The 12,052-nt window shown below is 53.8% G+C and overlaps 1 protein-coding gene across 1 annotated transcript in view; it reads left to right on the top strand.

The window, feature by feature from the left end:
* The window catches only part of EZR (ezrin), a 46,986-nt gene that overhangs the window by 33,629 nt on the left and 1,305 nt on the right, over positions 1-12,052 (top strand). The window contains exons 8-13 of the mRNA XM_081294548.1: positions 3,626-3,722; positions 8,061-8,224; positions 8,585-8,715; positions 9,467-9,627; positions 9,992-10,084; positions 11,659-11,910. Coding sequence (XP_081150674.1) covers positions 3,626-3,722; positions 8,061-8,224; positions 8,585-8,715; positions 9,467-9,627; positions 9,992-10,084; positions 11,659-11,910 — 898 coding nt within the window. The remainder of the gene's footprint in view (positions 1-3,625; positions 3,723-8,060; positions 8,225-8,584; positions 8,716-9,466; positions 9,628-9,991; positions 10,085-11,658; positions 11,911-12,052) is intronic.

The following is a 12,052-nucleotide window of genomic DNA, read 5'->3' as shown; positions in this document are numbered from 1 at the left end:
CCCGGGACTAGAAGCATTTGTCTCCTCCCCTTTCCTTTAAACCCTTAACTCTGCACAAGAGGGGAAGTAGGAAACCCGTTCCTGGACAGGCGTGTCCACTTAGAGACAGGCTGTCCGGTGGAGCTGGGCTGGAATTCAGCACTCAGACCAGACACAGAAACCGAAGGAAATTGATCCTTTTGCCAAATTCTTTGGACATTTGAAAGCATGTCCCCCCTCAGTGTCATCCCACTCCAGCCTTCCTGGTGCATGAGAGGACCTGTTGGTGGGAGTTTCTGAGACTGGCTGGGTTCCAGGCTCCATCCCCTCCAGGAGAGGGTGGGCACTGCAGGGCTTGGGACATGTTGGGGGCTAAAGGAGCAAGCAATGTCTGTGCCTTTAACTCTCACATCTCTCCCTGATTCCACATCACCATATGTAGCCACCCCTCTGGCCTCCTGTTGACACATCTCAAAGTAAATCACAGCATCTGCGCCCTTTCCCCAAAATGAAAGTGCAGATCACTTGCTAGAGCTTGATATATTTTGATGTAAAATTTAAGTACAGTGTAGTTTTCAGTGCTCGTTTGCTGAGTTCTGACAAATAAACATGCCAGTAAAATTCAAAACTCTGTCAAGGCATAGAATATCATCACTCTCGGCTGCAGATTTTGAATTTTAACTATTAATTTTTTCATCTTTAAAAATCATTTTATACTTTTTTAAAAGCTCAAAAAGTAGCAGAGAATTCCCATATACCCTTCACCCAGCTTTCTCAAAATATCAACATTATATGCAACCATAGTCTCCAGTTCCAAAATGAGGAAGTTGATGGGATTTAAATCTCATTAGATCCCAACCTTGTTTCCATCCCAGTCTTTTGTTAGACTAATGTTGTTTTCTGCCCCAGGACCCTGTGCTGCATCACACCAACATTTAATCGTCGTGTCTCTGAGTCTACTTTGATCTAGGACAGGGTCTGTGGTCTTCCTCGTGGCCATGATATTTTCGAAGAGTCCTGGACACTGATGGTTTATCAAGTCCCTCAACTTGGATTTGTCTGATGTTTGCTCAGTTTAAATTTGAGGCTTGCACTTCTGGGGAGAACCCCACAAAGTGCTGTGCTGCCTTGCAGGGCCTCCTGTGTCCTGGTGCTGACCGGGATCATGGCACAGAGGTGTCCCCTAGGTCTCTCCACTGTGGATCCTGTCCTGGTCTTCGTAACTGACAAGTGTGTTATAGGAAGATACTGTGAAACTACGTAAATAGTTGTCTATTCCAGCATCCATCTGTGAGACTTCTATCAAATCATTATTATTGTGGTGTTTGAGAAACAATAATTCTTAACAAGTACCTTTTTATATCTATTAGTGTGAATTCTGAGAAGCTAGTTTCTCTTCGCCCTTTACTTAGTTATTTCTATTAATATGAACTCACGGGTACTTATTTTAATCTTTTGTTTGATCTCTTGGTAGTAGTATTTATTTCATTGCTCAAATAGCTTGAGGTTTGGACTGTGGGAGCCCCTTGGAGTTGGTGCCTGTTCCTTTCCCTGTGACCTCATTGTTCTCTGAGCGCTTTCTGACCTCCTGGCATGAGGTGCTCCATGCTCATCACACGCTCATCCCGTATATTCATGCTCCAGCCCTGGAAACGGCCATTGCTCCAAAAGCCTCTAAGCTGTTTTGGGGGAATCCCACCTTTTTTTTTTTTTTTAATGTGTTTCCCAGCAGGGACACTTAAGATATAAATCTCATAGCAGTCTTCTGGGGACCATGTCCATGTTCTTTATATGATCTCTTAAGAAAGAGGAAAAAGAAGTCCTTGTAGGTTTTCATTTTCCAACTGTGGTTGAGAATTAAAGGAAGTTCCTCAACTCAAAAGTGAGTCATAACTTTCACATCGAGCCCTCATCTTGACACAGCAGTTATGCTCATGAGTGGCTGGGGGTTGTTATATGAGGTTCCAAAGTCTTAAAAGGACAAACTTTCTAGACACGGCAGAAAGCAGAGTCGGGAGGCCCAGGGAGCCCATCCCTGAAAGGACAGATGCCTGTTAAGCTTTTGCCACTCAAGTCTTTGAGGACGAGAAGCTGTTTTGAGAGCTGTGTAAAGATGGGAGCCAGAGACCAGAGCTGGCCTGCCAGAGTTCCAGGAGCTGGGGAGTGGCCTGGCCTATGGCTGTGGCACGGGCAGCAGCCACCTGGCGCTCTGCTCAGCCACCGCATGTTGCACTTAGGTCTGGGGAAAGGGCTGCAGGGCAGCAGCTGCCACCTGGTGTCCTTTCCACATAAGGCGGATGTGGCTGAAGACGGTGGCAAGACCAGGCCATAACTCAAGTTCCTCTGCAGACGAAATTACACCTCGAAAAATTCTGTATCCCACCCGCAACGATAAAACAACAGAACAAGCTCCCTGCGTGTCTGCGTGCTCTGAGATCTCTTAGCCAGCCGTGCGAGCTTCCGAGACAGCCGTGGCAGGGATGTGTCTCAGAAGGCCGTGGCGGGTGAACCAGGGGCAAAGCAGTGGCCCGTGTCCTGCCTTGCTCAGCAGGTGCACCCCACTGCTGTGCCCACGAAACTGCCCGTCAAGCTCGGAGCCTCTTGCAGCCCTCAGAGGCCACCTGCTGCCTTGCCCTGGCTCACGTTGTCACAGTAGGGCCATCAGTCTTGCTGAAACCTCTTGGCAAGCAAGGAACCTCCCCGCGCCCCCCCCCCCCCCCCCCCCCCCCCGCTATTTCTGCTGAAAGTTGGACTATGGGAAGGGACGGACAGGGTTTGATTGCAGTGTTTGGTGGCTTGGGCTTGTCCTTCCAGAATGGCGTTTTCTGTGACTGTTGAGTGGGGGGGTGGGAGGCAAGCGGCAGCCCACTGTGGCCTCAGACCCATGGGCTTTTCTGGGAGTGCCCATGAGAAAGCTGGCGTTCGGGTCAGCATTGGAGTGGCGTTGGTGGGGGACATTGTGGGGCTTTTCATGCAGTCTCGGGTCATCCTGGGAGTTGGAGGGTGACACAGGGCCGTGCTGGCCAGCCAGGAGAAAGGGCCTCACTAGGAGGATAGCCCAAGGCAGACCTCGCACCAGGCCCCGTTCCCGTCGGCAGGCAGCGCTCTGCGGGCGGCTCGTGTGGAAAGCAGGGGGGCTCTCTGCCTGCTGGTTTCATAAAGTGAAGCCATAGCTTGGTAGCTTCAGGACGCAAAGGGAAGAATCTGTGGCCACGAGACTGTGACGACGAGGGGCAGAGGCCCCTGAGGGAGGAGGAGGGAGGCCGCCCGGGGACCATTTGCTGAAAGTTCGACTCAGGTGGCTCTGGGGTGCCGAGTCTAGGGTGGAGTGGACGTAGTGGACAGTGGGAATGTCCACTGGGAATCAGTCACCAGCAGACTGAAGGAGAGGCGTGCAGGATGGAGGTGTGGGGAGGGAGAAGGTCAAACAAAGGCCCACGAGGCCTGGGTAGGACCCACAGCCCTGGGGAGTGGATCCACTCTGATGCCAAAACTGAGATAAACTAAAAGAAATGGAGGCATAACCAGCTTTGTACTTTCTAAAACCCAACTTACAGACTTCAAAACTAGATGGCCAGCCTCTCCTAGTCCAGGCACCCACAGACACAGCCCTCTAACCATCTGCCTCTTCTGTTTTTAACCTCAGGTTGACGCCAAAGATTGGCTTCCCCTGGAGTGAAATCAGGAACATCTCTTTCAATGACAAGAAGTTTGTCATTAAGCCCATCGACAAGAAAGCACCTGTAAGTTCACATGAATTGTGCACCGGTTGCTGCTTGTCATTCTGACAGCTAAAATGAGTTCTCGGGAATACCCAGATGTCTCTGTGTGCCAAGGAGCAGTGATGCTCAGAATTCCCTGTCACCGAGGGCCAGGATCCTGGGCTGAGTGCTGTCCACTGCAGCTGGAAGTTACTGTGTAGACAAGGTGTCTGCCAAAAGCTAGACGCCTGTAACCCCTAAGTTTTCTCACTCTCTTTGTTCCTTACAGAGAACAGGGCAGTTCTGAATTGTGAACTTTTGATAAATGATGAAAACTTCCCCCAAACTTGGGTTTCTGTCTGGGCACGCCTGGCTTGTGAAATGTCTGTGTTGCCACAGAGAGTGGCTGCAGACTGGGTGTGGACGTCGGGGAGGGGGGTCTCATTGGCTTCTCCCCAGTACGGCTCGAGGGCAGGTGGTGACTGCCATCTGAACAGCCAGATTGTGGCTTTCAGAGCTCCCCTGGAGTCCCCAAGTTAAAATCCCAAACATACCCAAAGCATTGCTGTTCACCGGGATATGGGGATAAGGATAAAGATTTTATGTGCTAATCAGAAATCTGATTCTTAAAAAAAAGAAAACGAAGAAGCCACTTGAAGAAATTTGTTACCCTCCTTAGAGGCTGCTCTGAATTTTACCAAAATTATGGGTTGGACAGGACTTTGTGTTTTCATGTCCTTGTTCCTAGTCAGTTTTATGCTTAGAGGTGGGCGTGGGTCCTGGTCCAGGCCTGGGACATCTGTCGAGCTTCTCAGGAATGGCATCACTTAGCAGTGGCAAGCCACTTGGAATTCTCCACGTTGTGTTACTGTCAAATTACTGTTCCCCATGTAGGACTTAGTTGAGTGTAATTTAAAATCAGCAGGTCTTGACATTGTGAAAGTATTTTCTTCCTTATTGAAATGTTTCCTGCTGTTTGTAAACTCTTGACTCTCACTCCATAGGTAGCTTTGCAGTTCTTTAAAATTAAACCAGTATTTAATACAGACTGTCAGGCTCCATGGTAACAGTTCACACTAACATGCAACCTTGCCAGCTGAGGGTCAGAGGGTACCCATGTTAGCTGTGAGATTGGCTTAGGTAGAAGAGCAAGAAAATTGTGAAGTTTCACAGAAGATTGCTGCCTACCCCGTGGGGAACTTCTGATTTCCAGAACATGGTATTTAGAAATTCAGCTGACAGGGCAGAAGCTCTTAATAGGCTAGATGGTTCCAGTGTTTAACGCGCGCGTGTGTGTGTGTGTGTGGTGTGTGTGCATTTTTAATTTGGTCTAAGCTTAGCTTTTGAAAAGCTGAAGAACATTACATAGTTATGAAACACCAAGCAGAGGGGACAACTTTGCATCTGGTTTAGTTGGCGACGTAGATTCAGTACAGAATTGCTCTCAGTGAAGCCTCAGTTACAAAGAAGGCAAAGGCCTGTTGCTGCAGCCCTCTCTGCACCAGGTACCCAGGCCATCACAGGGAAGCCAGGTTCCAGGGCAGAGAGGAGTAAAGCCAGGCAGATGCTGGGCTTTCTGGTGGAGATCATAAGCTGCAGCTACGAGGAAAAGTCACACAGCTCTGCAGATGGAGACGGAGTGGAGGGCAGGTCAGGTGGGGAGACCTCACTGGGGCGCTGGGGCCCTCTGCACCACCAGGGCTGCCTATCCTTAGTCTTTCACTTTGGGCAAAACAAAGCCAAATTTTCAAATTTCAACCTTTACATAAAAGAGAGCAGAAACCCCAAAGATCAGGGAGGCTCAGGCCTCATCTAGTGTGACCTCACCCCGGCATTTTCTGCAGGGAACTCACAAAGCCTGCCCTTGGGGACCAGGCAGCTCCTTTCTATAAGCCAACTTCTCCCTTCTGCCAAGTTGCAGTGGGGCAGAGCTTGGGCTCAGGTAGGGCCTGCAGACCTACCACGCTCAGCCTGCCCATGGCCTGTGAGGGGAGATATCCACACTTCTTCCGGAGCAGGGCCTCTTGTCCTGCAGCTCTCGGGCACTGTTAACAGCTCTTGAAGTGGCAAAGGATACCCACCCAAGCCAGGTGAGGTGCACACCTGTAATTCCAGCAGCTCAGGAGGCGAGGCAGGAGGACTGCAAGTTTGAGGCCCATCCCAGAAACTTAGCGAGGCCCTAAGTAACTTAGTGAGACCTGTCTCAAAATGAAAAGGGCTAGGGATGTGACTCAGTGGTTAAGCACCCCTGGGTTCAAGCTCCAATACCAAAAAAAGAAAAAAATGCCCACCCAGCCTTGCACTTGGTGCTGTCAGGAGCCCCACTGACCAGGTGCCCCACCCCTGCCCATCCCAGGTCTTGGGGCCACACCAGAGAGTGGAGACGAGCCTCTTGGCAGAGTTTCTAGAAGTCCTATCAAGGCTTCTATCCCCACCACCTTTCCCTGGTCGGATCCAGAAGGTCTTGTATCCCTTTTTTTTTTAGGCACACTCGTGCCTGTTTCCGTTTTTAGGGTGTGTGCCCTCTGCCAGTTGAGAAAGCCTGCCAGGTCTAGTCTGCTGTGGTTTTGCATCAGGAGGCACGGTCTAGGGACTTGGACTGAGAAACCTTAAAGTGTGGTTTTTATTTTTCACTGGAAGTCAGCAACTGGTTTCCTTCAAAGGCAGTGGGAGGACTTCCCTGTCACCCGCTCCCTTCACCCGCTGGGCAGCAGACGCCCGAGTGTGTTCCAGCAGCTACAGAACCTTTCTCCAAGGCGGGTGGGAGAGTTCTCAGGTTCACCTGCAGCTCTGACCTTGAATCCTTTCAGTGGATTTTTTTCTGAAGGGTGGCTGTTGCTGCGTTTCTTTGCAAATATTTCTGAGTCTCAGTAGGAATCTGTTTGGGCAGTGAGCCTCGGAAGCCATAGTGCAGGGTTGTTTTCTCTTGGGTAATAAGAGATGGGTGGGTAATAAAAATTCCTGCTTCTCCCAGCTCTGCACTCCTCCCTGGGAAACCCGATGACTTAATAACAAGTGTGTGAAACCCTGGGGAGCCCCACCCAGGAAGTTCAGGGGCTCTGGGGCTTGGCCTCTGCCTCTCACCCAGGTTTTCTGGAGCCAGGGACCAAGGAGCTAACTGAGCTCTTCTCGGGTGTTGCTTGGCTGGTCCAGCTTGCTCCGTAGGCCTCTGATGTCACTGTGGGGCGTGTCGTGCTGCTTGGTTTCAACCCCTTCCCCTGTTGCAGACGGTCAGGATCTGAATGCTGGGGACCTGTGGCTCCGAGGATGCTGACGGAGCATTTGAAATACTTACTGTAAGACTTTCCAAACTGTGTCCTCCTCTGGCCCCTTAGTCATAGCGGGAACGAGGAATGGGAACCAGGATGGCCTCTGTCCCTCTCTCTAGAGCCTGGCAGGGTAGCAGGTATGTGAGGTACCGAGCATTGGAGAGTGGTCGCTTAGCAGGTCAGCCCTTTCATTGTGCCACATGCTATTCTGAGTCCCCTTGTACAGTGGTTGGGTTTTCGTGGCAGTTCGTTAGGCCTATCCTCCCCATTTCGTGTTGATGCTGAGGCTGGGGGATGCAGTAGCCTGCTCAGGTTGTGGGGCTCGGGCATGGCTATGTGCGTCAGGCAGTTGCCCCGCAGCAGAGCTTGCTGACCCCCAGGGAACATGAGTGCTGGTTTGGTCTTGGGGGGCGGGGGGGGGAGAGTGAACACCAGCCCTGCTCCTGGGAGTGGATGGTCTAACAGGAGCAGGATCCGGGACGAGTCAGCGGGTGACGTGATGGCATGTTGTGGGAGCCCCCTGCACCCAGTAGGGCAGGCACAGCAGCAGAGTCGGGCTTCTTGGGTTGGAATTGATGATGACACTGCGATCAGAAGGAGGCTCTCGGGTATGAAAGATGCACCCAGCTGCCTGTGGGGGTTGTGCTGCGAGGCTGGGGCGTGTGCACGCTTAGAAACCTGGAGGAGGGCAGGGTGGCGACTGGCGCACGTGCTCACAGAATGGGAGGCAAAGGCTGTGGCAGAGGATACAGGAAACTCGGGGAACGTTGAGGCCATCCAGGCAAGAAAGGGTAAGGGCGCATGGTGACGGCAGCTGTGGGACTGGAGAGGACAGACACCAGAGGTGGGGCACAGATGGCAGTGGCCTCTCCTTGGAGTAGCTGCCCAGGCTCGAGTTCAGTGTGTGTGCAGAGACACGCGTGCCCAGGTGCACCCGGACACACTCCTCTACTTGTTTCAGAGAACTTGTTCCTGGCACTGGGAATATACATTTCTGGCCCCTACTTTCTGTCATGTTTGTCCTTTTAGAAAAGGTTCCACGACTTCATGAAGCGTGGCTGGTGGGTGCCACCAGAGCATCCCTGAGTCGTGTTGTCCGTCTGTCTTGCAGGACTTCGTGTTCTATGCCCCCCGGCTGAGAATCAACAAGCGGATCCTGCAGCTCTGCATGGGGAACCACGAGCTGTACATGCGCCGCAGGAAGCCAGACACCATCGAGGTGCAGCAGATGAAGGCGCAGGCGCGGGAGGAGAAGCACCAGAAGCAGTTGGAGCGGTGAGTGGCGTCTTGGGGCAGGGACCATGGCTCCACAGCTGGCCTGCCAGGACATGGTGCCTGTCGGGTGACCCCCACGTGGCCATGCCCTCCATGGCCAGCAGAGCCTGGTGGCACAACCTGGTGCAGGACTGGGCAGTGCCAGCCAGCATTAGCGCTGAGGGCCGAGTGCCGCAGGGAGCCGTCCCTGGGATCTGGGATCTGCTTCCCCGCCTTCTCACACACCGTCCTGACGGCGGCTGCGCCCCTTCTCTCGGTGCCCGAGACAGCAGCTGGCAGCTGCATGGGAAGCCCGCCTCATTCACCCGCCTGGGCCTGCGGAGCCTAACGCTCCTGTGCCTGTTCCCCTCCCTCAACCAGGCAGCAGTTGGAAACTGAGAAGAAGAGGAGGGAAACGGTTGAGCGGGAGAAGGAGCAGATGCTGCGGGAGAAGGAGGAGCTGATGCTGCGCCTGCAGGACTATGAGCAGAAGACCAGGAGGGCTGAGAAAGGTCGGCTGGCGCCCTGACTGCTCAGGCTGGCTGTCCCCGCAGAGGCAGGCAGGGTCCCCACACACAGCTGGGGGAGCCTTCCAGAGTGTCTCAGTTTAACATGGTACCCCAAAACAGCCTGATCAGAGAAACGACCCACTTGGTTCCCTCCTGTGCTAGTCGTTTTAATTTTCCCAAAGTCCCTCTAGATGAGGACGCTGTCAGCCCACGGTGGCAGCCTGGGCGTGGCAGAGCCATGCTGCACTGCTCCCAGCCTCTTGACTCCACCAAGGCCACCTGTGAAGGCCAGAGCCCTCAGCACAGCCCCGGTGGCTCAGAACACAGCTTGGCTGTGATAGTCCCCCATGCTCCTGACCAGCCCTGCCCCGGAGGGCTCTTGGTGTGGCAGGGAGATGGCTGTGTTCGCTGGCAGCCTGGAAAGACTGGCGGGGAACTGGCTGTTTTAGCGAGTGCCAAGGCGGTGAGACTGAGGATCATGGTGCGGCAGGGCGCAAGGGTCGGACCCAGCCGGGCCAGTGTCTGACCTCTCGGCAGTGGTTTCTAACTGTCTGAGGAAGTTGTGTGGAAACATGATGGAGTGAGCCTGACACCTCCCAGGGGATAGCTGGCCACCTGTGACTCATCCCGGGCCCGTGGTCCTGGGAATGGCTTCCACCCAGATCTCCCTCCACCCACCCTGGGTGGGAATGGAGAGTAGGACTCTGGTCCCTGGCCTGGGGTTGGAATGGCTCTGGCTTCGTATTCCCTGCAGAACTCAATGACCAGATCCAGAGAGCCCTCCAGTTGGAGGACGAAAGGAAGCGAGCCCAGGAGGAGGCTGAGCGACTGGAGGCTGACCGCGTGGCTGCGCTCAGGGCCAAGGAGGAGCTGGAGAGACAGGCGGCCGATCAGATAAAGAGCCAGGAGCAGCTGGTAGGGATTGCCTGGGTTTCAAGATGCTGAATTATAGAGGGGCTGCTTCTGGGGATCGAAAAAGCGACACCTGCCTTGTAATGACTCTTCTCTGGGGCCGTAATCGGATCTATACCAGAGGCTTGTAGCAGCCGCCCAGGAGGGGGCTAGGGACTTGCTGTCATCTGTGCCCAGTCAGGGAAGTGGACATTGGGTGTCTGGAGTCCCACACAGACACAGGTCAGCTCGGATGGGCCCTGCTGACCCCGGGGAGCGGGAAGGATGCAGTGTGTCACCGCAGAGGCCTTTCACCAACACATTTAAATGTCGGCAAGTGGATGCTCAGAGGATTTCAGAAGCCACTTGGCTCCGCCTTCCCTTCCAGGCTGCGGAGCTTGCCGAGTACACTGCCAAGATTGCCCTCCTGGAGGAGGCGCGGAGGCGCAAGGAGGACGAGGTTGAGGAGTGGCAGCACCGGGTGAGTCTATGCCTCGGAATCCTGCCTGTTGTGGCCTGCAGTGGGTTAGGAGAGTCCAGCTTGACCCCCGGGTCACATTAGAAGCTCCTGAGACATTTTGCATCCTTGGCCAGCACCTGCTGTGCTGCTGAAGCAGAGATCCACAGGAGCGGGCTCGGCCTGTACACCAGTGTGTGCAGCTGCTGGATCAACCCGCTAGTCCACTCCACCACTGCCCCGCCTCTGAGCTGCTCACCACGATCAGACGCCCCTGATCAGGAACTAGTTTTAAATCCAATTATTTGGGCCCCTGTGACAGAAATAAAACCTCCTGGAATATATTGGAGAGTTTGTGAAAAGGACCTCAGAGGTCTCCAAACCAGAGCGGGAGCCCAGGCTCAGCGGCATGGCCACCTGGCCAGGAAGCGGGGATGGCCTCCCCTCTGAGCCTCACTGTGGACCCACCTGTGAGCTCTCACTGTGGACCTTGCACAGGTTTGATGAGCTCTAATTGCAATTATGAGACCTTGCAGAGCCTGGCCTCCACCTGTGGTCCTCTGTGGCCTCCAGGACAGCTCAGGGTCTAGGTGTGGTTCAGGTCATGGACTTACCACCAAGCTTTGGGAGGCCCCCTCCCCTTCATCCTCCCACCTGTTTGTCTCTAGGACCGCCCTCCTGGGTCACTTGTAACTAATGCCTCCCTGGCTGCCCCGCGTGTTTTCCACCTGCTACACACAGAAGACTTGTTAGGTTTTGGGAGAAGATGGTCATTATAAAGTATTAAGCAAGAGGGCTGGGGATGTGGCTCAAGTGGTAGTGCGCCCACCTGGCATGCGTGCGGCCCGGGTTCGATCCTCAGCACCACATACCAACAAAGATGTTGGGTCTGCCGAGAGCTGAAAAATAATATTATTTTAAAAAAAATAAATGAATAAAGTATTAAGTGAGAAAAGCTGGTGACAGAACAGGGCAGACTGAGCTCACCCCCAGGAAGCACTTGGAGGCAGGGCTGGGCGTATGTCCTGTGAAGATGTTGGGTGGATTCGGAGTGATGGTAGGAAGGTGTCAATAAATGTAGCCCACAAGGAGAGCAGTAATTCACACCAGAGTGTTGTGTGTGGGATGTGGAAGACTTGTTGTTTCCGAATACATACACAGTAGGTGTATAGTAGGGTCATATAGAGAACAAGGAAGTGTTCTTTAGAAATGTCCAGCTGGGGCTGGGGCTGGGGCTCAGCAGTAGAGCACTTGCCTGGCACATGTGAGGTCCTGGGTTTGATCCTCAGCACCACATAAAATAAACAAACAAAATAAAGGTATTGTGTCCATCTACCGCTGACAAATAAGTATTTTTAAAAAAAGAAAAAGAAACACTCAGCCTCTGGCCCGTGGGTGTGGCCTGTGCTGTGGAGGTGACGACGACAGGGAGAGCAGCCCACTTGTGCGGAGCCGTGCTGGGGCTGTACCGTTTCAGCTCCCAGGAGGGGGGACGGAATTCTTGTGCTCCCCACGAGGAGACCACGCCTGCTTCTTAAAGTAGTGCCAACACAGGGACCTGGGGGAGAAGCTCCCACCTATTCATTTGCTTTCCAAAGGCCAAAGAAGCGCAGGACGACCTGGTGAAGACCAAGGAGGAGCTGCACCTGGTGATGACCGCGCCGCCGCCCCCGCCGCCCCCGGTGTACGAGCCCGTGAGCTACCACGTGCAGGAGAGCCCGCAGGAGGAGGGCGCGGAGCCCATGGGCTACAGCGCCGAGCTCTGCAGCGAGGGCATCCTGGACGACCGCAACGAGGAGAAGCGGATCACCGAGGCTGAGAAGAACGAACGCGTGCAGCGGCAGCTGCTGGTGAGCAGGGGCGGGGCCTGCTTTGCTTTCACCTGGGCAGGTGGCTTTTAAACCCGGCCACCTCTCCACCTTTCCCAGGGGAGGGGTCTGCATTCCCAGCCACTGGGTGGTGTCACAGGGAGGGCAGGTGCTGACTGCTGCC

Source organism: Spermophilus citellus, assembly GCF_964194105.1.
Source record: "Spermophilus citellus genome assembly, chromosome: 5".
NCBI classification, from domain to species: domain Eukaryota; kingdom Metazoa; phylum Chordata; class Mammalia; order Rodentia; family Sciuridae; genus Spermophilus; species Spermophilus citellus.
This window is presented reverse-complemented; position numbering and strand designations above follow the sequence as displayed.